At 56.0% G+C, this 23,954-nt stretch overlaps 8 protein-coding genes across 8 annotated transcripts; 4 read left to right on the forward strand and 4 right to left on the reverse strand.

The window, feature by feature from the left end:
• Nucleotides 1–662: 662 nt before the first annotated feature.
• VTJ04DRAFT_210 (uncharacterized protein) lies at nucleotides 663–2,479 on the reverse strand (the record flags this gene model as incomplete). The annotated part of the gene is made up of 4 exons (XM_069359861.1): nucleotides 663–881; nucleotides 945–1,696; nucleotides 1,750–2,236; nucleotides 2,363–2,479. The coding sequence occupies 4 exons, from the start codon at nucleotides 2,477–2,479 to the stop codon at nucleotides 663–665; spliced, it is 1,575 nt and encodes a 524-aa protein (XP_069222820.1).
• Nucleotides 2,480–3,172: 693 nt separating this feature from the next.
• VTJ04DRAFT_211 (uncharacterized protein) lies at nucleotides 3,173–5,307 on the reverse strand (the record flags this gene model as incomplete). The annotated part of the gene is made up of 6 exons (XM_069359864.1): nucleotides 3,173–3,918; nucleotides 3,995–4,386; nucleotides 4,449–4,802; nucleotides 4,861–4,958; nucleotides 5,051–5,066; nucleotides 5,132–5,307. The coding sequence occupies 6 exons, from the start codon at nucleotides 5,305–5,307 to the stop codon at nucleotides 3,173–3,175; spliced, it is 1,782 nt and encodes a 593-aa protein (XP_069222821.1).
• A 1,146-nt stretch (nucleotides 5,308–6,453) lies between these two features.
• On the reverse strand, nucleotides 6,454–7,368 carry VTJ04DRAFT_212 (uncharacterized protein; the record flags this gene model as incomplete). Its single annotated transcript, XM_069359874.1, has 1 exon — nucleotides 6,454–7,368. The coding sequence occupies one exon, from the start codon at nucleotides 7,366–7,368 to the stop codon at nucleotides 6,454–6,456; it is 915 nt and encodes a 304-aa protein (XP_069222822.1).
• A 1,427-nt stretch (nucleotides 7,369–8,795) lies between these two features.
• Nucleotides 8,796–13,299, forward strand: VTJ04DRAFT_213 (uncharacterized protein; the record flags this gene model as incomplete). The annotated part of the gene is made up of 4 exons (XM_069359885.1): nucleotides 8,796–8,857; nucleotides 8,937–9,089; nucleotides 9,204–11,940; nucleotides 12,001–13,299. 4 exons carry the CDS (start codon nucleotides 8,796–8,798, stop codon nucleotides 13,297–13,299), a joined length of 4,251 nt encoding a protein of 1,416 aa, XP_069222823.1.
• Nucleotides 13,300–13,841: 542 nt separating this feature from the next.
• On the forward strand, nucleotides 13,842–15,467 carry VTJ04DRAFT_214 (uncharacterized protein; the record flags this gene model as incomplete). The annotated part of the gene is made up of 1 exon (XM_069359896.1): nucleotides 13,842–15,467. One exon carries the CDS (start codon nucleotides 13,842–13,844, stop codon nucleotides 15,465–15,467), a length of 1,626 nt encoding a protein of 541 aa, XP_069222824.1.
• Nucleotides 15,468–17,151: 1,684 nt separating this feature from the next.
• Nucleotides 17,152–18,648, forward strand: VTJ04DRAFT_215 (uncharacterized protein; the record flags this gene model as incomplete). Its single annotated transcript, XM_069359907.1, has 1 exon — nucleotides 17,152–18,648. The coding sequence occupies one exon, from the start codon at nucleotides 17,152–17,154 to the stop codon at nucleotides 18,646–18,648; it is 1,497 nt and encodes a 498-aa protein (XP_069222825.1).
• Nucleotides 18,649–19,914: 1,266 nt separating this feature from the next.
• VTJ04DRAFT_216 (uncharacterized protein) lies at nucleotides 19,915–20,859 on the forward strand (the record flags this gene model as incomplete). Its single annotated transcript, XM_069359918.1, has 1 exon — nucleotides 19,915–20,859. The coding sequence occupies one exon, from the start codon at nucleotides 19,915–19,917 to the stop codon at nucleotides 20,857–20,859; it is 945 nt and encodes a 314-aa protein (XP_069222826.1).
• Nucleotides 20,860–21,252: 393 nt separating this feature from the next.
• On the reverse strand, nucleotides 21,253–23,777 carry VTJ04DRAFT_217 (uncharacterized protein; the record flags this gene model as incomplete). The annotated part of the gene is made up of 4 exons (XM_069359929.1): nucleotides 21,253–21,471; nucleotides 21,547–22,626; nucleotides 22,685–23,443; nucleotides 23,508–23,777. 4 exons carry the CDS (start codon nucleotides 23,775–23,777, stop codon nucleotides 21,253–21,255), a joined length of 2,328 nt encoding a protein of 775 aa, XP_069222827.1.
• Nucleotides 23,778–23,954: the final 177 nt, after the last annotated feature.

A 23,954-nucleotide genomic window follows, 5' to 3' on the forward strand; every position in this document is an offset into this window, starting at 1 on the left:
GTCTGTGTATTATGAATAACTATGTGTACATCACCATCAACTCGGTCGAACTCAAAGTGCTCGGAGCGGTGCTGTGGAACACGAGCAATGACATCGAGGAGAGAATTGTGTCGGAATGGGGATGGGAACCCTGGCAGAGTTTGAGTGCTGTGCCCTGACAAGTCAGCCAAGAGCATCAGAATCACCACTCGCCTGGCTGGCAGGTCGAAAGCGCACATATCACAGCGATATTACAGAGGTGAGGGTCCATATAGCCGGGTTCCGCACCCAGCAGCAGGTTCCCAGGCACCCTCCTCTAACAAGCATCCACACAAGATATCATTACAATATTCTATCCTCCCCTTTTTCCATCCTATCTATTTCTAAGAACCACAACATTGTCCGCATCGTTCGGACCTATAACCATTCCCAGAGTGAACTAGGTGGGTACATGACAATCATGTCATAAGAAACTGCAACGCATGACGCGTATGAAACGCCATTTCTCCAGAGAGAGAGAGATCTCTGTAGGGAGCCAACCATGTTCTCTTTTCATTGACGTCCATATTCTCTCCCAAACCAAGACTGGGACCCGACGGGCTCAACCCGAGACATCGTAAGCCAGCCGGTCTGGAAAGGGGCCAACTCCCATCCTTCCCTTCCTGCCAGAGCTTGTGAATTATTTACTGGGCAGGAACGGTAGGGAAGTCAACGGCGTTGGCCTCAGCCCAAGCCTTCAAATCAGCCTTGGTAGACTCCACGGCACCCTTGAGACCAGCCTGCGAAGGGACACCCTCAATGCGGTGGAACGAGTTGATGTTCTTGTGGAGAACAATCTGGTAGCAAGTGGCGCTGCCCTGGCGGGAGATGATGGTCGAGTAGGCGAGGAAGTACTCCCAGATCTGTTGAATGTTAGTTTAAGCCCAACGATATATCAGAATTGGGGAATTCAAGGGAGAACGTACGCGGAACCACCTCTTGCCGTACTTGGCCTCAACCTTCTCGCGGTTCGCGATCCAGTTGCGGTACCAGCGCCACAGAGTCGCCGAGTAGTGCACACCAATGTTGTCGACAGACTTGACCTCAAAACCAGCGCTCTCAAGCTGGTTGACAAACCAGCCAAGCGGGGTCGAAGCGTCGGCGCCAGGGAAGACGTATTTGTTCATGAAGAGACCCCAGACGAGATCCTCGTACTGCCAAGGCTTGCGGAGACCGGCAATCTGGAGGAAGAAGATACCATCATCATCCAGCATGTCATAAACCTGCTTGAGGAAGGCGTGGAAGTGGCGGACACCGACATGCTCGGCCATCTCGAGGCAGGTGATCTTGTTGTAGCGGCCCTCAGGAACGGGAACGTCACGGTAATCCATGCATAGAATCTTGCTCTGCTCCTCAGGAACGCCGGCCTTACGCAGAGCGTTGTTGCCCCAAGCGGTCTGGTTGCGACCCAGGGTGATACCAGTGACCTTGGCGCCGTAGTTGACGCTGGCGAAGCGGGCCAGAGTGCCCCAACCGCAGCCGAGATCCAGCATGCGCTCGCCCTCCTTGAGCTCGATCTTCTCGCAGACAGCGGCAAGCTTGTTGTCCTGGAGCTCCTCAAGGGTCTCCTCACGGTTGATGTCAGTGATGACACCGCTGGTGTAGATCATGCGCGGGCCAAGGAACCAAGCGTAGAAATCGTCGCCGCGGTCGTAGTGATCGCGCACCTGCTCCTCGTCTGTGCCGGTCAGTGTCAAGTCAGGAAAAAGGAGGGGAAGAGAGCTGACGTACCCTGGGACCTGGTGTGCATGATGACCTCAGGAATCATCTGGGTCAAAAAGAACTTGATCAGGCTATAGGTGAAGCGGAAGTTGGCCCAGTCATGGCGGTATTCCAGGACCTCGAGAGCATCGCCGTTGAAGTCGACGTCGCCGTCGAAATACATCTCATGGAAAGTCTCCATGGGGATCTTGGTCTGACCAGAGTACTTGGCCTTGTCCTCGGGCTTCTTGAAGGTGAGGTAGTGCTCAATGGGACGGCCGGGGAAGCGGGCCTTGTCATTCTTGCGGGGCGAAATGGTCGAGAGGGTGATCCAGTAGGCGGCGAGGAGGGGAATGGTGGTGAAGAGGCCGAAGAAGATGGCCGTCTTGGTGCCGCCGCCGACCTTCCATGACAGCCACAGGGGCACACCGCCCAGGATGGCAAAGAGCAGGAGGTTGGAGAAGGAGTCGCTGCCGGCACCGTCGGCGGGAAGAGGAGCGTTCTTGATGGTAGGATACTGAGGAGAGAGCAGCATGTTAGCGGGGCGGGGTAGGTACATCAACTGGATTTGCCGGGCCAATTGGTTTGGAGGCAGCTCGAAGGCGCGCCCGAGCTGAAGGTACCAATATAGGAGAGAACTCACCGAAGTGGTGCGAACACCACAATCCTCGAACTTCTCGAAGGTGGGCGTAGGAGCCTTGGGAGTCTCGATGAACTCGAACTCGGACTCGCTGCCCGCGGCACTCTGAGCCTTCGACATGGTGGGCAACCAACTTCTGCTTACACAGTCCAATCCGGGACTGTCGAGCAGGAAGAGGACGGGAGGGAATGAAAAAAAGGGAGAAAGATGGGAAAGTCGGTGACAGGAAGAAGGGACGGGACCTGGATCCTGTTTGTTGAGGTGGTGCCCAGATGTGGGAGCTCCAGTTGTCCTTGGGTTTTTTCTGTTTCTGGCCAGGGGGGAGCCCAAACGGTGGGACCCGACCCGCTACGATGCTGCGTGGCTTCCCCTAATCTCTGGACCTTGGCGTCGGTTGCACAGCACTCAGATGCTTGGCCAGAGGTCCTGTCCTGGATAAGAGGTCGAGAACCTGTAAGCCGAACAACAAAAGCTGCCACCGTCGGGTGTCCAAATAGCAGATGCATGTCGAGTTCGCATCATTGTTTCCGTTGTCAAGCTCCAGACTCAGGCCGAGATCCTTTCACCGAGTCACCGAGTCAGGAGCTGTTGGTCCTTTTCATTCCATGATCCCGGCACCTATCAAGGATCTCATTCAACAATGACATGGGTTCACATAGAGCCAGCCAGGAACCAATACAATTCGCATGTGAACGAACAAGTCATGAATACCAGCAAAGAAACAATATTTGTGCTATGCTACACCACAGCAAAACTCGGATATCAAGAAACACGCCTCTATCTGGTGCAAGCCAATAGGCACAGTACGTGGTTTCAACATCCAGTCAAGTACAATCTCCCTTCCCAGGGCCTCAACCTCCTCACTCGTCCCTTTGCCTTCTCTTCCTCTTCCTTCGCGTCCTCATAGCTCCCGATCTCGAACATCAACCCCTCATACTCGGGCAGCGTCACCTCCTGCTCCTCGCCCGTAAAGTTCAACACCACTGCCGCCCTCCTCCCATCCTTCCCCTTCTTCCCAAACACAAACGTTCTTTCATCTTCCATCTCAAACCCCTCAAACTCCCCATGCACCAGGATCTCACTAAGCCCCTTCCTCAACCGAATCATCCTCTTCCAAAACCCCAACACTGATCCCTCCCCCTCTCGTATCTGCTGTTCAACATTAATCTCCCCATACAAATCATGCACCCTCATCCACGGCCCCGGGCCATCGGCGTCCGTAAACCCGGCATGCGCGCTCCCATCCCACTGCATCGGCAACCTGGCGTTGTCACGGGCAAGCTTTTGCAGGCTGGTGCGTAGATAGGCGAACTGCTGTTCTGCGTCGGGAGAGGAGGGATCGATTTTGGCGGCCATGGTGTTGTAGAAGTTGACGGACTCGATGTCGCGGTATTCGCTGATGGGCCAGGAGACGGGGACATTGATCATGCCAATTTCTTGCCCCTGGTAGATGAAGAGCGTGCCGGTGAGGGAGCAGAGCATGAGGGCGAGGAGCTTGGCAGAGTGGACGCGATCCGAAGGGAGGTCGGAGGCGTAGCGGGAGACGGAGCGCGGCTGGTCTGCGATGCGATGGGTGTGTTAGTTTATGGTATGGCAACCCCGTATATGATGAAGGGAGCAGGTAACCAGACGCACCGTGATTCTCGCAAAACACCGTCGTCCACGCGTCTGTCCCCTCAATAAACCGCTGCCACTTCTCCACGACGCGCTTCAGTTGCGGCAACTTCCACTCTTGGAAAAAGAACTTGTGATCCCGACCCTCACCGAGGTTGACAATGTCGAACTGGAACACCATACTCAGCTGTCGATCGCTGGCCCGCACGTACTCGAGCACCTTCTTCGGGTCTGGCGTGTGAGGGAGCTCTCCGATCGTCACAGGTGTGTTGTAGTGGTCGAGCACCTCCCGGTTCATCTCGCGCAGGAACTCGTGGATCCGCGGACCATTGGCCCAATGATCCCACGCCGGCTGCTCGAAGAACCTCGTGTCGACGATGGGCGCATCAGCATAAGCTGGGTCCTTGGAGTACCTTGGCAGTGTGAGCGACTGGTCACTTCAGATGCCAGAAGACACAGATTACCTCTCACTTACATGTTCACCGTATCCACCCTAAACCCATCCACCCCTTTATCGAGCCAGAAGCGCATTGCGCTGTCATAGATTGCTTGCCGCGTCTCCAGGTTCTCCCAGTTCAGGTCGGGCATTTCCTTGGCGAAAAGATGCAAGTAGTACTCCCCCGTATGCTCGTCCCACTCCCATGTTGACCCAGAGAAATAGCTTCGCCAGTTCGTTGGCGGCAGCCTCGTGCCATCCTCGGCATAGCGTGGAGGTTTCCAGATGTACCAGTTCCTCTTGGGGTTGTCCTTTGAAGACCTGGATTCTTTGAACCAAGCATGTTGGTCTGAGGTGTGGTTCACGACCAGGTCAAGGATCAGCTTCATGCCCCTGGAAGATTGTCAGACGGCACCGCGGAGAGGAGGGATAGTGACAATCTTGAAGCTACCTTGAATGACAAGCCTCGATGAGATTCTCCATGTCCTTGACAGTTCCATACGGGGCATAGACCTTCTCATAGTCCGAGATATCGTATCCCATGTCGACCTGGATACTCCTGTTAACCCAAGCTGTGCTATGGGATAGAGACCACACTAGCCAGAATCAACGAGTGATCCCCGAATCGTATTTAAGCTTACCTGGGGACTCTCATACCTACGACGAGACCAGCCCGTCAACATGCTTCTCCCCGAGGCGAGTTCCTTCGTTGGTTGTCTTACATGGGAGAGACCCAGATCACGTCGACCCCAAGGTCTTTCAAATAGTCAATCTTGCTCAGGATCCCAGGGATATCTCCAAGCCCGTCACCGTTGGAGTCCTTGAAGGACGCAGGATAGATCTGGTAGCAGACAGCATCTTTCCACCACGACCGTGATGGCGTTAATCTGGTTGTCATTGTCGTTGAGGTTGCCATGATTCTGACTTGACGATGCGGTGCAAGAGAGCAGAGAAGACAGCAAAAGTTGTCACAGAAATATCATCCCGCGGCATTACAAGCTCACTCAGGAAGCTCGTAAACTCATACAGAGTGCATTTACTCTGCGGCTCTGCGGAAGAGGTTGTATAACACCACAAACCCAAGCTACGTACTTCTGGGACGCCGCATTCCGCCGCCAGGATCTAGACCGGAGGAGCCAAGAGTTGACGAGCACAAGGCAGAGCGGGCACCAAACACATGTACAGGCTCCCGTTACTAGTGTGCTGCATGTAACGTCCGGTCGGATGTGGGCTTGATGGGTCGGGAGCGGCAAATGGTCCCAGACATGTGGCATTGGGCATTTGTCGTGGGGTTGAATCAGCCAGACGGTGCCTGAAGGGCTATGGTCTAGACCGTAATATCCTTCAACTCGACATCCGCTGCTCCGCTAAAGCATAACTAGATGAGGGGCAACATAAGATGCTACTGATTCGGCTTGATGCCTGAGGCGGCAAGTTGGGGACCGGGGAATGTTTTAAACGCCGACTTTCATCCGGACGTTGGGAAGGGGCTGTAAGGTTCGTACTTATACAAGCTGTACCATGTGGAGAGGGTAGAAGTCAGCCAGTCACCGACTCACTCCCCTTGGGCTACGCATAGCGGTCGTTGAATGTCACAACGCACAATTCCGACCGCATACCTGCTGTAACGTTTACGTCGTCCGGCACCAGAGGCCTGAACACCTTCCTCACCACCGGGACATGTCAGGGATGTGTGGGTGTCCCCGAGGTAAACATGTTTGCTGGAGGCATGAAACGGTGGGCCTTGTTGGCCATGGGCCTCCACAGCAATGGGAGATGCCCGACAGTTGATCTCCTCAAACTGGCCCAGCTTCGCTATCACGACATGCTCGGCTCCTTACAACCTGGTGGACCAAGGGACCGCACACGGTCAGCGCTGGTAAAGTGATGGATAACAGGGGTTTGTCACATTCGTACCCACCGAGACTGGTCGCGAAGCTCAAATGCCAACAAGATGGTACTCTTCGATATAGACTGTCGAAAGCCACTGGCGGCCGGTGTTGTATTCTGAACACATTGCAGTTCGGGGTGCCGAAAGGCATTCCTATCTGTCTCGTCCTCGCTCCCTCTCGCGCGTCTTCTCCCTTTCCCGCTCCTGCTTATAGCTATCCGCGTATCGGTCGTCGAGACGCTGCCGCTTCTTCTCCTGCTCCTTGCGGTAGTCGCTGAGCCTCATGGGGCGAGAGTCCTTGTGGGGTTTCTGGTTCCAAGCACCAAGCTCTTCTGCCCCCTTTGCGTCTTTGGCACCGAGTCCAGCAAGGTTGGCGCGCCGTGTTACGTCCTTGACCTTGCCCCTCATCTTGCCATCCCAGCCGAAGTTGCGCAGGAGATGGGCGCCGAAGTCATCAATCGGGATGGCGCGGTAGTCTTCCGGCCCTGGTTCGCGATCGGGGGCGTCCGAGTCGGTGTGCTTCCGCTTGGCTGGCCGCGAGTCCATGAGAGCTTCGACGGCTGCTTCGTCGAGGGACTTTGGAGGCTTCCTCTCCTTTTTAGTTTCTCTTTCAGAGTCGGAGCGGTCGTCCCGGTCACTGGAGTCCCGTTTCCTCCTATCCTCGGAGCTTCTGTCGCCTTTGGGGTTGATGGTCAAGCCATATTTGATCGGTTTCTTCTCCGGCTCGTCATGTTCCCGTAATTCATCATCTCGACGCCTGTCCTTGCCGTTTGAGGTATCTCCGTTTTCCCTCCTTGAACCACGGGCAACAGATCGACACTTCGATGACCGCTCGTCTTCCACTTCAAAGCCCGGAAGGTCAATCGAGGTTATTGTTTCAACGCGACCATCGGTCTCTTGGTCATTATCGCTGTCTTCCCCGGAGGCCGAGTCTTCTGCTGGGCGACCTGCCCAATGGCGCCTGCTGTGGGCAGGACGAGAACGTTTTTTGATATCAAGCCCAGAGGATGAGGAGGCTTTCCCGAGTTGGATGGAAACCCGGGATGGTTTCCCGTCGCGATCTGACATGTTTCTGAATAGACACTCTTCAAGGAATCAATGAAGCTGTTGGCAGATGCAGGCGCAGAGATGTTGAGAGATCGGGCGTGATGTTTGAACTGGAAAGATGGTGTCGATGAAGTTTGGTGTGTCTGGAGGAATGCGCGGCGCTGCCAGGCGGCCTTGCTCACAACCTTGGCCCGGGGCGAGCGGCAGATTCCAGGCTCAGCCCGCTGAGCCTGGCGTAACATTCCGTTCCCATGACGCCTCATGACGGCTTGCCACCCGCAATCAGCTGGTAAGGACCGTAACAGCCGTAAGGTAATGCCTTGACCGTAAGATTGCCCAATGCGGAGGTGGACCCTTGGACCTGCTCCCGTCCACTCACGTCCCGGACCAATCTCTCCACCGGCCACACTTGAACATCAACCGTTGTCCTTCCCAAGCACAACTTCGAAATCTTCAAGCCGGGTTTTCTCTCTCCCCCAATTCCACGCCTTCACGAACTCGGACACTCCGACACGGACTACCTCGCTGCTCAGGGCAGCATCCTCACCTCTTGCGCCAGAATGGAAAGCTGGAGCCAGCTGGCCCAGGAGGGCCTGTCCACCCATGGGGAGCTGACACACGCAGCGCCAGCCAGCAACGGGAGCTCCTGGCCAGAACGGGTTCTCGAGTCCACAGGTCCGTCGCCGCCTCCAGCGAAGAGGAAAGGCCCTGTTTGAGAGACAAGCGCGATGCCAGCAGCAACGTCAGTAGGTATGGCACATTTCCTTTCTACCCACTCCGTGCCTCTTCTCTCTCCTGCCTTGTCTCATCTTGCTCTCCGTCATCCTCCTGTCATGTGTCGGATATTCCTCGGCGACCTAGTGATGCCAAGCGGCAGGACAACGGTGGGGCTAGCCTTGGCGCCCACACAGTCTGCAAAGCAACAGAAAGCATCTCTTGACACAGTGTTCTCATTCCTTCCCTTTCCTTCGACTGGCAGAGGCCGGGTCCCGTCGGCTGTCGACTTTAGTGGGTCTTTTAGGGGCCATCCCTTCTGAAAGAAGGCCCCTCACTGCTTCCAGGCCCGCTGCATTGCTGCCACTGGGCCTTTTCAGGCACTCCGCAGGCAGGCATTGCCCACCTCCCTCCGTCCCTCCCTGGCTGAACATTTTTGATCCCCCAATTGCCATTCTGTCCTGTCGCTTGACTTGGACCAGCCAAGAACTGACTGTCCGGCTCAACTCAGCGATACGGACGCCCAGACCACTCTTATCACCTGCCCCCTCAACAACTGCACGACAGAGATTTACGGTCGGCTTGACCCGACCGATGCAATCAAACAAGCGTCAAAAAGCGACAACACCCACACATTTCCTTCATTCTGGCTTCATCGCTTGTTTGCGATCGGTCGGCTTAAATCGCGACCGTCATCCGCTTGATGAAAAGCGGATGTCGCGGCCGTCGAGGACATGACCGAGCTCGCGCTCACCGACCGCATGAAGCTGCTGCGGGCCAAGCGTGCGGAATTAGGGTGAGAAAATACCTTCATTCGATAGAGCTGATTTTTGCGTCCATTTTGATGTGCGATTTGTGGTATTAACGGCGTGCAGCTCAATTGTATCGTCGCGGAAACGAAAGTTGCGCGAACTGTTCGCTGTCGCGACCGTCGAGGATGGCATTCCCAACTTCGATTTTAGCGACCCAGACGCGCCCTCGACCACACCCGACGAGGAAACCTTTCTCAATGAATCCGACATCCTCCGGTACGTGTCACGTCCCTTCTTCGATGTCTGCATACCTTCAAATCTATTTGAACGCGAAATACTCGCGCCTTCGCGTCTATATGGTTTCTAATTCAATTGATTTCGCGTCTGCAGAGGCCGACGACTGAACGAGCTTAACATCCCACCGCGCCGCAAGCCTCTTTTCCATGCACCGCAGGTCGACGCGACACCTACGTCCGTCTCCACCGAGAATCTAGTCGCTGCACCGAAGTCGACGCCAAATGGGTTGCTGTCGCCCCCGAGTCAAGGCACCTTCGCTTTAATCCAGCAGCCGACTCTTGCCGGCACGGCACAGGCTCCCGTCAACAGCTCTCATGTTCAAGATGGATCTGCTCATTTGAAGGATGCCCAGATCAACGGCGAAGCTAGGGGCGATGGCCAGAGGGATGGACTGACCGATAGCGGGCCAACAGATGTTTCGGCACCACTTTCCGTTGTCACTCAACAGGTCACGAAAGCCGACCATGAACCATTGTCTGCGCAAGAGGAGAACCAGAAACTCTCTCCGGTCGCTCCGTCTTTGGCACCGCATTCATCCTCCCAGTCTCAAACCACACCATCTACATTATCTCAGGAAGGACCACATGGCCGAGCAGAGAACCGGGTGTCATCCGAAAAACTGCAAGTCGGAACCGCAGTATCGTCAGTCACGGATGCGTCATTACCAACGCCAATCAGTGGTGTGGAAGCGCAGCTGCTCCAGGAATCTGCCGCAGCTCGGGCCTCACAGGTCTCGGCTGGCCAAAATGGAGGCGCACATTCCATCAACAACGCACGATCAGACCCGAGCGGAAACAACAGTTCATTACAAGCACAACAGGGCGATCTGGCCGCCGCGTCCCCTCTTCCTGATCATCAAGATAGCAAGACCGTTTCATCCAATAGTGCTGCTACAGAGCCCATGGATCTCGATAAACGTCCTGTACCCCCAACGTCGAACGGATCCCAATCAATGACGACTCGTTCTTCCCTCCCCGAATCAGCTGGGATACCGTCAAAGGCACCCGCGTCAATACCGACGTCGGCATCAGTACAGCAAAGCGCTGCACCCAACGGATCAACCGAATCTCAACAACCACCCCAGGTTCGACCCGCCGCCGACAAGACAGGAGGGAAACGTAGGAGAAGCGTTCCGACTGTCATCTTCGGAAAGCCCCCCAAGAGGACGAAACACGGCGAGGATGGTACTGTGGCAGTCCGCTCGAATTCAGCAATTCCAACGGATGATTACTTTACACCTCTTTTCATCGAGGGGTTCACCAGACAGTCGTCATGGATGAAGCCCCTGGAGAAGTTGCTTAACCAAGCCCACAAAACAATATCCACCTCGGACCAGTACATATCGATTCTCGATCACCAGGCATGCAAGATCTTGCGGCGAGTCTACCACCTCCAGCAACACGATAAATGGTCCCTGAGGCAACCTGTACGATGCCCCGAGCCGACGAGGCCGACATCGCATATGGATCTCCTCCTCCAGGAGATGAAGTGGATGAGGACCGACTTCCGTGAGGAAAGGAAATGGAAGCGGGCAGTCGCCCGGAATCTCGCCTATGCCTGCGCCGAGTGGGTTCAATCGACCCCGGAGCAGCGGTTAGCTCTCCAAGTGAACGCGGTGATCCCCCCGAGACCCGTGAATGGAGAGGCTAGGAAAGATGTACCTGCTGCCGGCGATGCGGATGAGCCCGTGCCCGATCTCGTTCATGGTGATTCACCACCGGAGCAAGAGGACGAGGTTCCAGACGCGCTGGTCGACTATGTTGCGCCAGCTGCTATCTTCGCTCTACCTGACGATGAAGTCGTCTTCGCGCTCCAGCCGTCCAAGACCGCGGACCTCCTCCTCGAGAACCTTCCAATGTACGGTTCGCCACTGAAGGTCCCTAAGGGCGATCCATTGAGCGCAGAACATGACCCAGACGCGAGGTGGAAACGGCCTGCCGTTCCCCTGAGCAAGTATGTGGAGGGCGAGATGGTGCTGTCGGTTAAGGGGCCTCCGCGAAGGCGCGGCCGGTATGAGTATCTTGCGGAGGATGAAGGGGACGACGACGAGGTCATCTTCGGTGAGCAGACCGACGTTGGTGCCGAGCTGCAACCCGAGAACACAGCAGTTGCGCTTTTCAATCCCGAGATGAAACCGATCCGCGACCGTCTACATGCTGGCCACCAATTCCGGCCGCCAACCGAGTACCCTATGCCTCCGCAGAGCTTCTACGAGTGCAGGACAGCGTCTCAGTGGACGTTGGCTGAGGACGAGCAACTCAAGCAGCTCGTCCGCGAATGCTCGTATAATTGGTCTCTGATCTCGGCCATGACCTCGAGTCCGTCTGCGTTCTCTTCCGGAGCCGAACGGCGTACTCCTTGGGAGTGTTTCGAGCGTTGGGTGAGCCTGGGCAGTTTGGAGGGCCTTCCGAATGATATGGCTAGGACCCCATACTTTAAGGCTTACCAAGCGAGGATCGACGCAGCTCAGCGGGTCATCGCGCAACAGAATCAGAATGCCCAGCAACAAGTCGGGCCCAACGGCGCTGTCACGCCGGTTCCCCGCCGGAGACCGACCACTACCATCCGGGTTGAACGCCGCCGCAATCAGAAGCACCTGGCCCTTATCGACGCCATGCGGAAACTTGCCAAGAAACGAGAGGCGACGGCCCAGAAAGCTCAGCAGGCAGCCAACATGGCGGCCATGCGCAAGGCCAACGAGGCGCCACGGCAGCAGCATGTGCCCAAGAAGACGCCGCGCGACTACAGCATCATGAGATGGGAACGGGACCAGGCCCTTGCCGAACGGATGGCTGCGTATGCAGTCCGACAAGCCGAAGCGAGGAGACTGGTGAGCACTTTCAAGATACCAACAGCTCAGACTCGGAAGACTGACATGGCCCTTCCTCAGCAGCAGCAACAGCAGCAGCAAAGGCAGGCCCATCCTGGACAAGTACCGGGTACTCCTGGTGTCATTCCTGTTCCTCAAAATGCGGCGCAGATCGCGGCGGCCGCGAACATCAACAACGCCGCCCGTCTCAATGTCCCTGCACAGATCATGGCCCGACAAGTCCGCGTACCTGGGCAAGTGGGTATTCCTGGCACGCCGGGAGCCCTTCCGGCGGCTGTGCAAGCACGCATGGCTGCTGGCGGCCTTGTTCCTCCTATTCCTATGGCAGGCCTTCCGCAAGCTCAGCTTCAAGCCTTGCAGGCTGCTCAGAACAGGATCCCCATGGTCAATCCACAAGCGGACATCAACCTGATGCTTCGTGCCGGGGCAATCCAAAACCAGCAGCGCGCTGCCATCCAACTGCAACAGCAGCAGCAACAACAGGCACAACAGCAGCAGCAAGCTGTTCAACAACAGGCGCAGCAGGGGCAGCAACCGGTGCAAGCGCAGCAAGCACAGCAACAACAGCAGCCTCAGCAGCAAGGACAGCAGGCCCAATTGTTGCAGCAACAGGCTGCGCAGGCACAACAGGCACAAGGCGGCCAGCAGTCGCCCAGAGTCCCTCAAGCGAACGGCGTCCAGCCAATCCCCAATCCAATGGCCAATGTCGTCAATGGCTTGAACCAGGGTGCCTTCTTGACAAATGCACAAGCAATGATGGCGGCGTTCGGCGCGGCCAACGGTGCGGGCATGGTGGCCAACCCTGGAGGTGGACTCAGCATGCCAGGCATGCCTGGACGGGCACCAGGTGTCATCTTCAACCAACACATCACGCAACGACTTGCCGAGCTTGAGACGCAGTATCGGCTCAAGAACCCCAACCTACCGCCCGAGACGATCCGAAAATTGGCGACGGAGCATCTGGGTCGCTTGATCGTGCAGAGCCAGCAAGCAGCGGCAATGAACTCAGCGGCCATTAACGCTGCCGCTATGAATGCCGCGGCGATGAATGCGGCTGCTATGAACGCCGCAGCCATGAGCGCGGCAGCAGGCGCCGCGAATGCGGGCGTCGGTGTCGTTGGCGCGGTACCTCAGCAGCCGATTGGAAGTCCCCATCATTACGCGTCACTGCTTAGGGCACGGCAGAATCACCAGGCTGCTGCACAGGCAGCCGATCAAGCTAATCCCCAACAAGCTGCTGCGGCTGCGCAGGCGGCTGCCGCTGCCGCCGCCGCTGCTGCTGCTGAGCAGGCCGCGCAACAACAGGCCGCACAGCAAAGACAAGCCAGTGGTAGTGCGACGCCCGTCTTGGGGAACTAAATGGAGAGGCGATGCTGGGAGGATATAGGTTCGACGACAAGGACTCTTGCTGAGATAGATAATCTTGGTTGATGTATAATGCTGCCTTCGAGGCGTGGCTTGTCTGACGAGGTCAATTTCGCCGCTTTGTTATTGTAGTGCTCGTTCGTGGCTTGGGTTGGGTTTTGTCGGGTTGGGAGTTCGGAAGGGCAGTAGGGGGATGACAATGACGGATTCATGTAGATATTTCCGTGCTTGATTGAGGATGTTTAATCAAGCATGCCGTCAAGTACATATTACCTATTCTTGCCTCTGTGCCTTTGACGAGGTGGTCGCCAACATCGTTGGACTGTTTCAGTCCATGTATTGTGATCAGTACATATGGGCGGTGACAGGGGTCTCAACTGATAAGATAACGGGTCTGGATGGAGTGTCTCCACTTTATTTTCAAAAACTTGGATGTTCCAGACTCGACCTTGTCACCAACATCCACATATTCGCCGACTCGTCAACATTACCAGACTCGCCTCAATATCAAAAGACGGAACAATTGCACGGCCACAATGGCGAAAAGGAAGAGAGAAGTTGTCCCAGAAAAGGACGCTCCAGAGCCCAAAGAGGGCGCGGCGAAGAAGCCGAAGTCATCAGCGACCAAAAAGTCACAGACATCGACTTCCTTCAAGCTGGCTGCGGGCAGCACGTTGACCATCCAAATCGTCGCCGGCTCCTACGATCGAGTCCTCCACGGCATTACGGCGACCATCAAGCCAGCTCCCTTGGACAATGACTCAGTCGAGCCGCCGAAGAAGACGAAGAAGGCCAACGACTCTGCCCCCGTTCCACAACCCAAGGTCGAATTCGCCGACACCTTCCTCTTCAACGCGCACAACTCAGCTATCCGCTGTCTCGCCCTCTCCCCGCCCTCCGCTTTTGTGCCAGGCCAAACCCAAAAAGTCATCCTCGCCACGGGAAGCACCGACGAGCGCATCAACCTGTACAACCTCTCGGCGCACCCACCCTCGTCGCGCACCGTCGAGGGCTCCAAGCTGCTCTCCTCGCTCACACCGCGGCCGGTGCTCGAGAACCCGAAAAATCGCGAACTCGGCACCCTGCTGCACCACACCGGTAACATCACCCGCTTGGTGTTCCCCAACCGCGCGAAACTGCTGTCCGCGGCGGAGGATAGCGAGATTGCCGTCACGCGGGTCAGGGATTGGACTCTTCTGCATAGCTTCAAATGCCCCGTGCCGAAGCCCCAGGGTAGGCCGACGGGCGGAGATACGGCGGTCGGCGGGAGGGGCCCCAGCGGAGTGAATGACTTTGCAGTGCACCCGAGCAACAAGATTATGATCAGCGTTAGCAAGGGAGAGAGGTGTATGCGGTTGTGGAATCTGGAGACAGGGAAAAAGTCGCGCGTCTTGAATTTTGATAAGGCGGTTCTGGCGGAGCTGGGCGAGGGGAAGTGGTCTACGGGCGAGGCCAGGAGAATCGTATGGGGGAGCTCAAGGGGTGGGGAGGAGGAGTTTGCGGTTGGGTTTGAGAGGGACGTTCTTGTTTACGGCATGGATTGTATCCCCAAGTGCAGGGCGTTGGGACATAACAGGACCAAGGTGCATCAGTTTGCATATGTGGAGGTGGATGGGGAAACGGAGGAGACGGTGTTGGCGGTGTCGACGGAGGATGGGAGGGTGGTGTTTGTTGGGACAGCGAAGGAGGATTTGATTGCGCCCCCGGCGAGTACCGATAGCAACGGCAAGGACAAGAAGCACCAACAGCAGCAGACGGTCCCGGCTGCTCGGCCGGTTGGCCAGCTGGGTGGCAAGCAAGCCGGCGTGGAGGGAAGGGTCAAGGATTTCGTTGTCCTGCCCGTCGAGATCGAGGACGAAGACAACGACGGGGTCTACAAGAAGTTCTTCTTTGTCGTCACTGCCGGCAGCGACGGACGCGTCCGGGTCTGGCAACTCAGTGCAGAGGAGCTGAAGCTGAAGAAGAACACTGGCAAGGACAAGGACAGCACTGCTGAGCCAGAGCAGGTCGGCAAGCTCCTGGGGACGTACGAGACGCAGAACCGCATCACGTGTCTGGGCGCGTTCTGCATGATACCCAAGCCGGCGGGAGCAGAGGAAAGCGAGTACGAGTTTGAGAGCTCGGAGTCGGAGGATGATGATTCTTCTGACGATTCTGAGTAGGAAGAATAGAGGGGTGGTGGTGAGGGGGGAGTGGATGATGACGAGTTGTGATGGAGTTCCTAGATAACAAGATGGGGTCTGATTTGAGGATTGAAGTGTGGTGTGGTGTTGTGGAACATGTCGAACTGCCTGTGTGGAAGATTGATGTTGGGGGTAGTTGATGCATTGGGCATGAAGCGGCTCCTTACGTGCACATTTTTCGCAACTTCGTGATGGTTAATACTTCAGAACAAATACACATGGACACTTGCTAGTCCATAAAGCATACCCGACCCTTTTCCTGGTTACATGTGCAACTTAAAGACTTATGCCTTGTACCGTTGGTCAAGCTATGTGCTACCGTCCTCGAAAAACCTTCAAGGAAAAGACCAGATGGTAAAATGATGATGTCATTGTTTCCAGGGTCCTTTTGTTGGGCGAGATGAAGCAAAAAGGGATGGCGCAAAACCAGCAGACAAGTCGCATGATCCGTCAGCCCAAGTCAAGTCGATGGTGCGCATCAGATTGGGGTACGGGGGGCCTTGCAAATTCTAGCGATCTCGGGACTTGAGTTGCAGGTTGCCAAAGTCGCCAAACGCCGGGAGTTGCAGACAAACGTCAGGCGACCTGTGTCTAGGAATCGTGCAGCCAACCCCAACCGTTGTCGAGCGTGGGAAGAGATCACATGTGAAGCCTGTGGAGGGAAGGTTGCCGCTCCGGGCCCTGGTCCCCGCGCCTTGGCACCGCTTTTTTGCAGCAAGCAAGGGTCACCTAGGTCCGGCGTTTGTTGTCTCCTGGACTTCTTGAGGATCATTTGCAATATGATAACAGGACATCGAGGACTTGGTAGGGAAGAGCATGACCTAGAGAAGAGGATAATGAGTTGTAGTAGTACTCTATGTATGTATAAAAGCCGAGCCACTGTATTATAGATCGCTAGCAAAATGCACTTTCCCAAATTTCCACCACGGCGTAAAAAAACCCGAATGAGTTCATCAAGATGATGTGCTAGGCTCAAGATGGTTCCTTCCTGGGCGGGTTCTGGGTCCGCAAATGCAACCGCCCCCGGGCTTCAATTCCTCCCTAAAATTCCATTCTTGACCCATGTTCCATCCAATCGCATTCAACGCGTCAAGTGTTCGTTACCAGCTCCTCGATCTCATCAGCCTTTCTTCAACCTCTCTGAAGCACACCAGACACCACAGACAGGCACATCACAACTGTCGTCATCGACAACAAGAGCGGTGGTGTGTTGTTTGTCATCTGCTCCATCCACTTACCAGCCAGGAGCATCCATCCAAACATTCAAGGCTCACGACCAGATCCGCAGGGATCAGCAATCCCTTCCATGTTGGCGATGGTCTCGCGCAGATGAGATCCGGCTGGCGCTGTTGATCTTCTGGCCCCTCCCTTCGTGCTTGGAGCATGCATGACCCGACCACCCGGATCAGCCACCCGCATATCCCCAGCTTCCACTTAATTGCCCAACTCCCATCTCGGGTTCTCTTCCCGTCCAGATCTCCTCGCTCTCTCTCCATTCACCGTTTGGAGTCTGTGTTACGTGCCCTCGACGGACCGTTTCGAGTCCAGCAAACAACAACACACGCGGACGCAAGTTCTGACAGGGCTTGAAAGAGCTTGAAAGGAACTATAATTGCTGCTCGACCAATAACAACAACGCTACAAGAAACTCACAAGCAAAACGATGGAAGAAGGGAGCCCACCACGACCTGGGCCCGGACCCGACACCACCGGGCCCAAACTCATCCGTCCCATCCCGCGACGACCGTTCGCGCTCAGTCTCTCCAGCCCGACTCCTCCTGATGACGACTCAGAGTGCGGTTCTCCGCGGCCCCAGATCACCGCAAACGACCTGCGCTTCCTTGCCCATCATCAACGTGCCGCCGCAACACCAGCCGCCGAACACAGCGGTCCTGGAAGCACATCGCTTTCCCATACCACCTCCTACCTCAACCTGACCTCGGGGACGCTATTTGGGATATACTCCCCTTCTACACTTGGGTCATTCATGACCAGAGAGGGAGACAACGACGACGACCAATATCCATACGACGCCGGGACGCCAGGCGACTTCGCGCCGTCGCCGCGGCCAGATCATGGATTTGGTGGGTATGATGAAGACGCCGTTGAAGATGATGAGTACGATGAGGATGATGAAGAAGACGAGGAAGAAGACAATGTCATGACTGCAGGGGGGAACGCCTTGTCACAAACATCTCTATTTTCGCACCGCCCAGTGCGACGCCGCGAGCTAGTCGGCCAACTTGCCCTTCGCGCCGCCCTTCTTTTCGCCCTCGGCATGGGATACGGCGCGCTCGTCACTCGCCTTCCCACTCGCGGATCGCAAGGGCTTCAACGACTTGCCGGGGGAGCCGGGTCGGCTAACGCCTCCGCGACGACGAACGACCATACCACCAACTGGCGATACCTCATCTTCTGGGGCTTTGCAGGCATGACCCTTGGAACCCTCCTGCCATGGTTCGACCGCGTCTGGGAGCATCGCTTTGCCAAGGTTGCTGCTCCAGCCGCCGCGGCCGAAAAGGTCAGGCTATCCAAACCGTCAGAAAACCCGAAATCCAAACGCCTTCGTCAGCGCCGTTTCTCTCGCGTCTCTACAACCTCGGTCGCCACATCCGCCTCCGAACGTCCCTCGCCTTCCTCCTCTGCCACTACCCCTAACGCAGATTGGTCCCTTGTCATTCGCGGCGTCGGCGCTTTCATCGGAATCGTCTTCGCCATCCGCAAACTCCCCTGGGCCTCCACCATGCAGATCTCCCTGACTCTTGCGCTGGTCAACCCCTTCCTGTGGTACCTGATCGACCGCTCCAAACCGGGGTTTGTCTTGTCGGCGACTATCGGTGTGGTGGGATCGATGATCTTGACAGGCGTGGATCCAGGAGTTATGCCAGCTCCCATGATCACGGCGGATGGGGAGTTGGGGATTGGCGGCGACGGCGGACGGAATTGGACAGGCGCCATGGGAGGGGGACATGGCCGCGGCGGACACATGAGCGGCTTGGCGTATCAGGAGATTATTGAGACGAGTATATGGATGCTCAGTGTCTTGTTTTGCAGCTGCGTTTGCTTTGGAAACGTGGGAAGGAGGTTGGCGCTGGATTATTCAAGCACTACCAATGCGGCGGCGGCGGGGAGGGGTTGGTTGGGAGGGGTATGGTCATGATGAGAGACGTTGTTTTAGTTGGGTCTGTTCGGAAGAGGACAGGGAAAGATATCGTTTTTGTTATGGGTGTCTAGGGTGTTTTGGAGGTGATGGTGTAAGAGCGCTATCGACGTCTTGAAACACACACACAATTGGCGAGTGTAATTTTGGGGCTTGTTTTTGCGGGGATGATAAGTATCTTTATTGGTGAAGCGATATCAAAGTCGGTATGATACCACAGAAATGAGACGCTTTGAGCTTGTCTTCGTCGTTCCTGATTGTCCGCTTAGAACCAGTAGAAGGTTGGGACCCGGATGGGCGGAGCGAAGAGGTAAACAAGAAAGTTGATGATGCGGGAGAGGGAGAACTTCATGTTGCGTTGGGAGAAGACTAAACAAGTAATGTTGATGAAGTATCCAACGGTTGTGCTGTGTTGTGCTCATGGGCGGATTTAGCAAGATATATACACATGTCCCCGAGTCTGCCCACTTACTTCCTGCGACTCTCCCCTGAGAGGACTTGATGTCGAACAATGAACGAAGCTATGTTCTCAAAGTCGGCCCCTTTGTGCCGCATGGCATCACCTATTATCCGGGTGCCAGGTCAGGGGGAACAATCCTAGCGGCGAATGAACAAACAAATGTTGGTAAACAAACAACTGGACGTTCACGGGAAGTTCCTTGCGGCGTGGACGGGATGTTCCGTGGTTTTCAAATGACTCCAAGGTTCCGTCCTATCCTTGTCGGAGATGGTAGGCTGTGAAGGTTCTTGTTCGATGTGTTGACGGTGGGTGAAGAGATTAGGTTGGAGGTCGGGGCTGGAATTCACATGCCATTGATGCTACGAATGTCGAGTAGGTAGGCATAATGGCAGCTGGTGCAACTGCCAATCTGCCAGTATGGTTGCCAGTCCTGGGCTCTGAGCATGGTTGGAGGCATGGAGGGTGTCGTGCTGTCCAGACCTTCAGGGTTCTCTTTCACATGTGAGACACCTTTGATATGGATGGATGCCTATCCACAAATGTCGCGGAATGGAAGCTGTCGCTCTTGAATACCATAGATAACGGCACTTCCAGTCGCTGCGCATGCTTCTCAAAGACGAAACTGCGGCTGACTATCAACCTTGGGTAGCATACCCGAGACCAGCAGACGAAAATGGACATGTGAACTTTCCATACAGTCAACCGGAATCATCTATTCGGGGCATTTTCAATTCAGGTTCCCAGTCTGTGTCAAATTAGTCCTCTGTCCTTGGTCCTCATCATCAACGAGTAGTCCTATTCCAACCATGGGTTCCCATCCTGAAGACCTGGCCGCGAGGCTTCGAAGGCTCTCAATCACCACCAGGTCCTCATCCAAGGACTCTCGGAGGTCCTCCAATCCTCACAGCCAACCTGTAACCAGAGGCTCATCTCCCTCCCCAAACCAGTCCGAGACCAGGACCCCACCACCCTCTCTTCTCCTCCAGTATCGAGTCCAGGCCCCACCTCCTTCTCCTAGCCAGCCCAGCACCAGAGACTCCTCCATCTCCCACGACCCGCCCTCAACCAGAGCTTCATCCGTCTCCCGCAACAGCCATGCCTCAACCATCCGCACCCCCATCTCCATAAACACCCAAGCCACTACTCCCTTGACAACTCCCCCAGGCAGCCCTCGGATTCTACCGTGGGCTCCGACCTGGCCTTGGCCCGCCAGCACCAACGGCACCACCAGCAGCAGCATCAGCAGCCAGCCTCCCAGTCCCAAGCCGAAGGAGTCCAACTCCGACAACAGCAAACCCAGCTTAACCGCCCTCGACCACCCATCACCACAAGAGGCAGAAGACGAACTGGGCGAACAATCCGAAACCCACTCCCTCGCCGCCGGTTCAGACGACTCCTTCCCATCCCGAATCCCCGAAAAGAACGACAAGGAAGACCTCCGCGTCCCGCCGTCAGTGCTCAGATCCTCCTCCCTCGACCTCCTGCACCACCTCCTTGCCGACCTGCAAAGCACAATCTCCCTCCTAGCTCCCGGTCAGACAGATTCGGATGCCGATCAACAAGCCGCGAAGCGCCTTCTCACCGACGTGCTCCAATTCGCGAGGGACTTGGCGCAGCAGCTGGCGGAGCGCAGCGGCGGCGAGGACGAAGACGGAGGAGATGGCTCGGCAGGTCTTCTCGAGACGCTTCCCAGGCAAATGCGTCTTCTCCTTGGGAGGTTGCAGATGGTCGGAGATGGAGGGGTGGCATAGGGATCTCCTCCGCCTCTGAGGCTTCCGGCGAGGGTGGAGGAGGTGGTGAGAAGGATGGCGGAGAGGGTAGGGGAGTGGTTGAGGATGGTTGGGGGGTGGGTTGATGGGGAGAGTTGAGGAGGTGTAAGGAGAAGTGGATTGAAGATAGGTTGAAGATAGGTTGGGGTTGTAGATCAGCGAAGTTGGAAGAATTGCACAACAGAGATATATAAGCGGAAAGAAATACAGATCAGCGTTTGCCTTGATCTTGTGTTGTCTTGGGGTATCAATTATCCATGACTGCGACTCCTTGCCAATATCCCACTGCTTTACAAACCACAATATGCTCTGGGTACCAGAAACAACAGCCAACTACCCATCTATGCCTGATTGACTTATCTATTACGCAGAAACTCAATCCTTCATCTCCACATCACCATCCGCTGCTGCTGTTGATGGCTCACCGTTGCTCGCAACGGGAGACCCATATATACTTGACTCCAGCCGGTTAAGGTCGGGGCCGACAACGGCCTCGAAGAGCTCTCGCGAAGAGTCATGTGCTGGTGGGTTGCCCGCCGGATCGACGAGAATGAATCTCGCGTCAAAGCCGTTGTCTTTAATCTGCTGCGCACCCTGTTCAAAATCATTCACCGTCAGCATCAATCATTCCCGGACATTCTACCAGGCTGAGAGGGAAGGAATACTCACACTCCTATCCGTCTCCACCACCGGCACCCTATCGTTATCCAAGATCCCCTCCACCACCCTCCTGTTGACACCATGCACGTTGTCCCCGTCCTCGCAAAACTCGAGGAACAAATCGCCGTCGCGCATCATGTTGAACGCCTGCTGGTCGACAAAGTGGCAATCCTTGCCGTTGACCTCGCCCTCGCGCGGCGGGCGGACGACGTGTGGCGGGACGCGCACAAACACCCTCGGATGTTTGGCAATGAGCTGCCTGACGAGGTCTGAGCGCTCCCCAGCTGAGGAGACAGAAGTGTCCACAACGACAACAGTCCTTCGGTCGTCGGGGAACTTTGCCTCGCCCCCATCTGCGCTTTCTTCTCCGGCCTCGGCATCCGCGGATTCGTCTTGCGGAGGCCTCTCCTCAAAGATGATGTCGATCTTGTCATCGTCTTCAATCTTGTCAAAGACGGTGAGCTTGGTCTTGCTAGCAATGCGCAGCGCGCGCCAGGTTTTGCTGGCCTTGCTCTCGATCGCGGCAGCTTTGGATTCGTCGTTGGTCGGCATCTCGATTTCGAACTCGTCGTCGGCGATACCCCTGCGAAGGCTACTCAGCTCGGGCAGCTTGAATCGCGCCGGGTCTTTGAGCTTCTCCATGGCCTTCTCCTCGTCTTCGTCCTCGAGGAAATCAAGGGATAGAGAGCCCATCGGGGCTGCACGCAACCGTTTCGTCGTGGCTAGCTTTCCGATGTTGGAGCGGGCTTCGACGAACATGTCTGGAGACATGGGTGGGAGCTCGATAGACGGGCAGTTCTCGATTTTCCAGCGCACCCAATTCTTATCGCGGGCAAGCACGGATTCTACCATGCGATTGAAGTAAGGACCCTCGACTCCTTGGCGGAGATAGTCGACGATGCTGTTCTTCATGTCCGTGACCCATTTGGTGTCTTCTTCGCTCAGTTGCTGGTCTGAGTATGTCACCGATTTATTAGGAGCCTTGACTGTCGCCAGCTTCTCCTTGGCTTTCGGAGAGAGGGACAGAAGGAACTCCATAATGATGAGAGCTTGCACGAGGATGTTGCGGCGGAAGGACAGATCGCTCATCTATACGGCGTCAGGACGCATGCGCTGTGCGTGAAAGAAGCAGGGAAGCGTCACTCACCTCGAGCTTGAACAGATCTCGACTGGTCAAATACTTGGGGTTGAAGCCGCTGGCGAGGTCGTCGTCGATGCCGTCAGGCTTGCGCTTGAAGCTTGTATTCATTTCTTCCTCCAACCTCTCTAGCTTCTCTCGGGTCCGAGACGGCTGCTCCGGCTTGATGCTGCGGAACGTGGCCATTGTAGCCTCAAGAGCAGACTTGAAAGAGGCGAAGTGGTTCGGTTCGAAGAGCTTCTTGGGCTGGTTGAAGCTCTCCTGCAAGGACCAGAAGATGGGGTATAGCTCATCAGGGTCCAACGGCCGATCCTTTTGCGGCTTTGAATCCTTGTCCACATCCATCTTGTCCTCGTCCGTGGCAGCAGGTGGCTCCTGATCCCAAGTAGTGACATTTTCGACGTGGTATTCGCCTCTCAGGTTGACGGAGCTCTTGTCGCCTAACGGGAAGCTCTGAAACATGAAGATGAAGACCCTGCCGCAAAAGGCCGGGTCGAGAGCCCGGGAGAGTCGACGGAGGAGCTCATTGCAGGTACGGAGGATGACGAGCTGTTTCTGTTTGAAATGTTTGGCGGTGATGCGTTCGCGACGTGACTCGAGGAAGTCGAAGACTTTACGGCACCCGGTGATGGTCTGGCTATCGAGTAGCTCCTCAACGAGCCAAAAGAGAAGGGCAGGATCGCAGAGCTCGCTGTCGGAGAGGAAGGATAAGATGTCGAAGAGGTTCCAGACCCGGACAAAGGCAGGATCATCGATTGGGGTGGTCGCCTGGGGTGGAAAGAGGTGGTCAGCTGGGCGTGATCGGGGCGGTCGGAAGGCGGTGTCGACCCACGATTAATGACTTGAACGTATCGCGCACGGCGGTCTCAATAATTGCGAACCGCTGCATTCGCCTGGAATCGCCAGGTTCCTCAATGACAACCTCGTAACCCAGGGCATCGCTCAGCTGCCGCCGTAGATCGTCAAAGTCGGACTTGTCGAGAGGTGGTTCTATTGAGGATGTCTGCTTAAGAGACTCTGCGCGAGAGAGTAGGTTGTCGAGAAATGCCGCGGCGGCAGCAACTCCAGGGATGCCATGGTCGTCGTAGGCTACCGATGGCATCTTGGGTCTTGTTGCTGCTGCTGCCCTTGGTACGTATTTCGTCGCTCGTGTCGGTGGCACAGCGGCGCCTGCACAGCTAATTGGGAGCTTGTGGCAAGGTCTCCTTAATTGGTGGTAAGTGTAAGCGGAGATGAGTCCCGGAAGCAGGCAGATGTCGACGCGACGTAGCGATGTCAA

The sequence above is a fragment of the Mycothermus thermophilus genome (genome assembly GCF_041956435.1).
Source record: "Mycothermus thermophilus strain CBS 625.91 unplaced genomic scaffold VTJ04scaffold_1, whole genome shotgun sequence".
NCBI lineage: Eukaryota > Fungi > Ascomycota > Sordariomycetes > Sordariales > Chaetomiaceae > Mycothermus > Mycothermus thermophilus.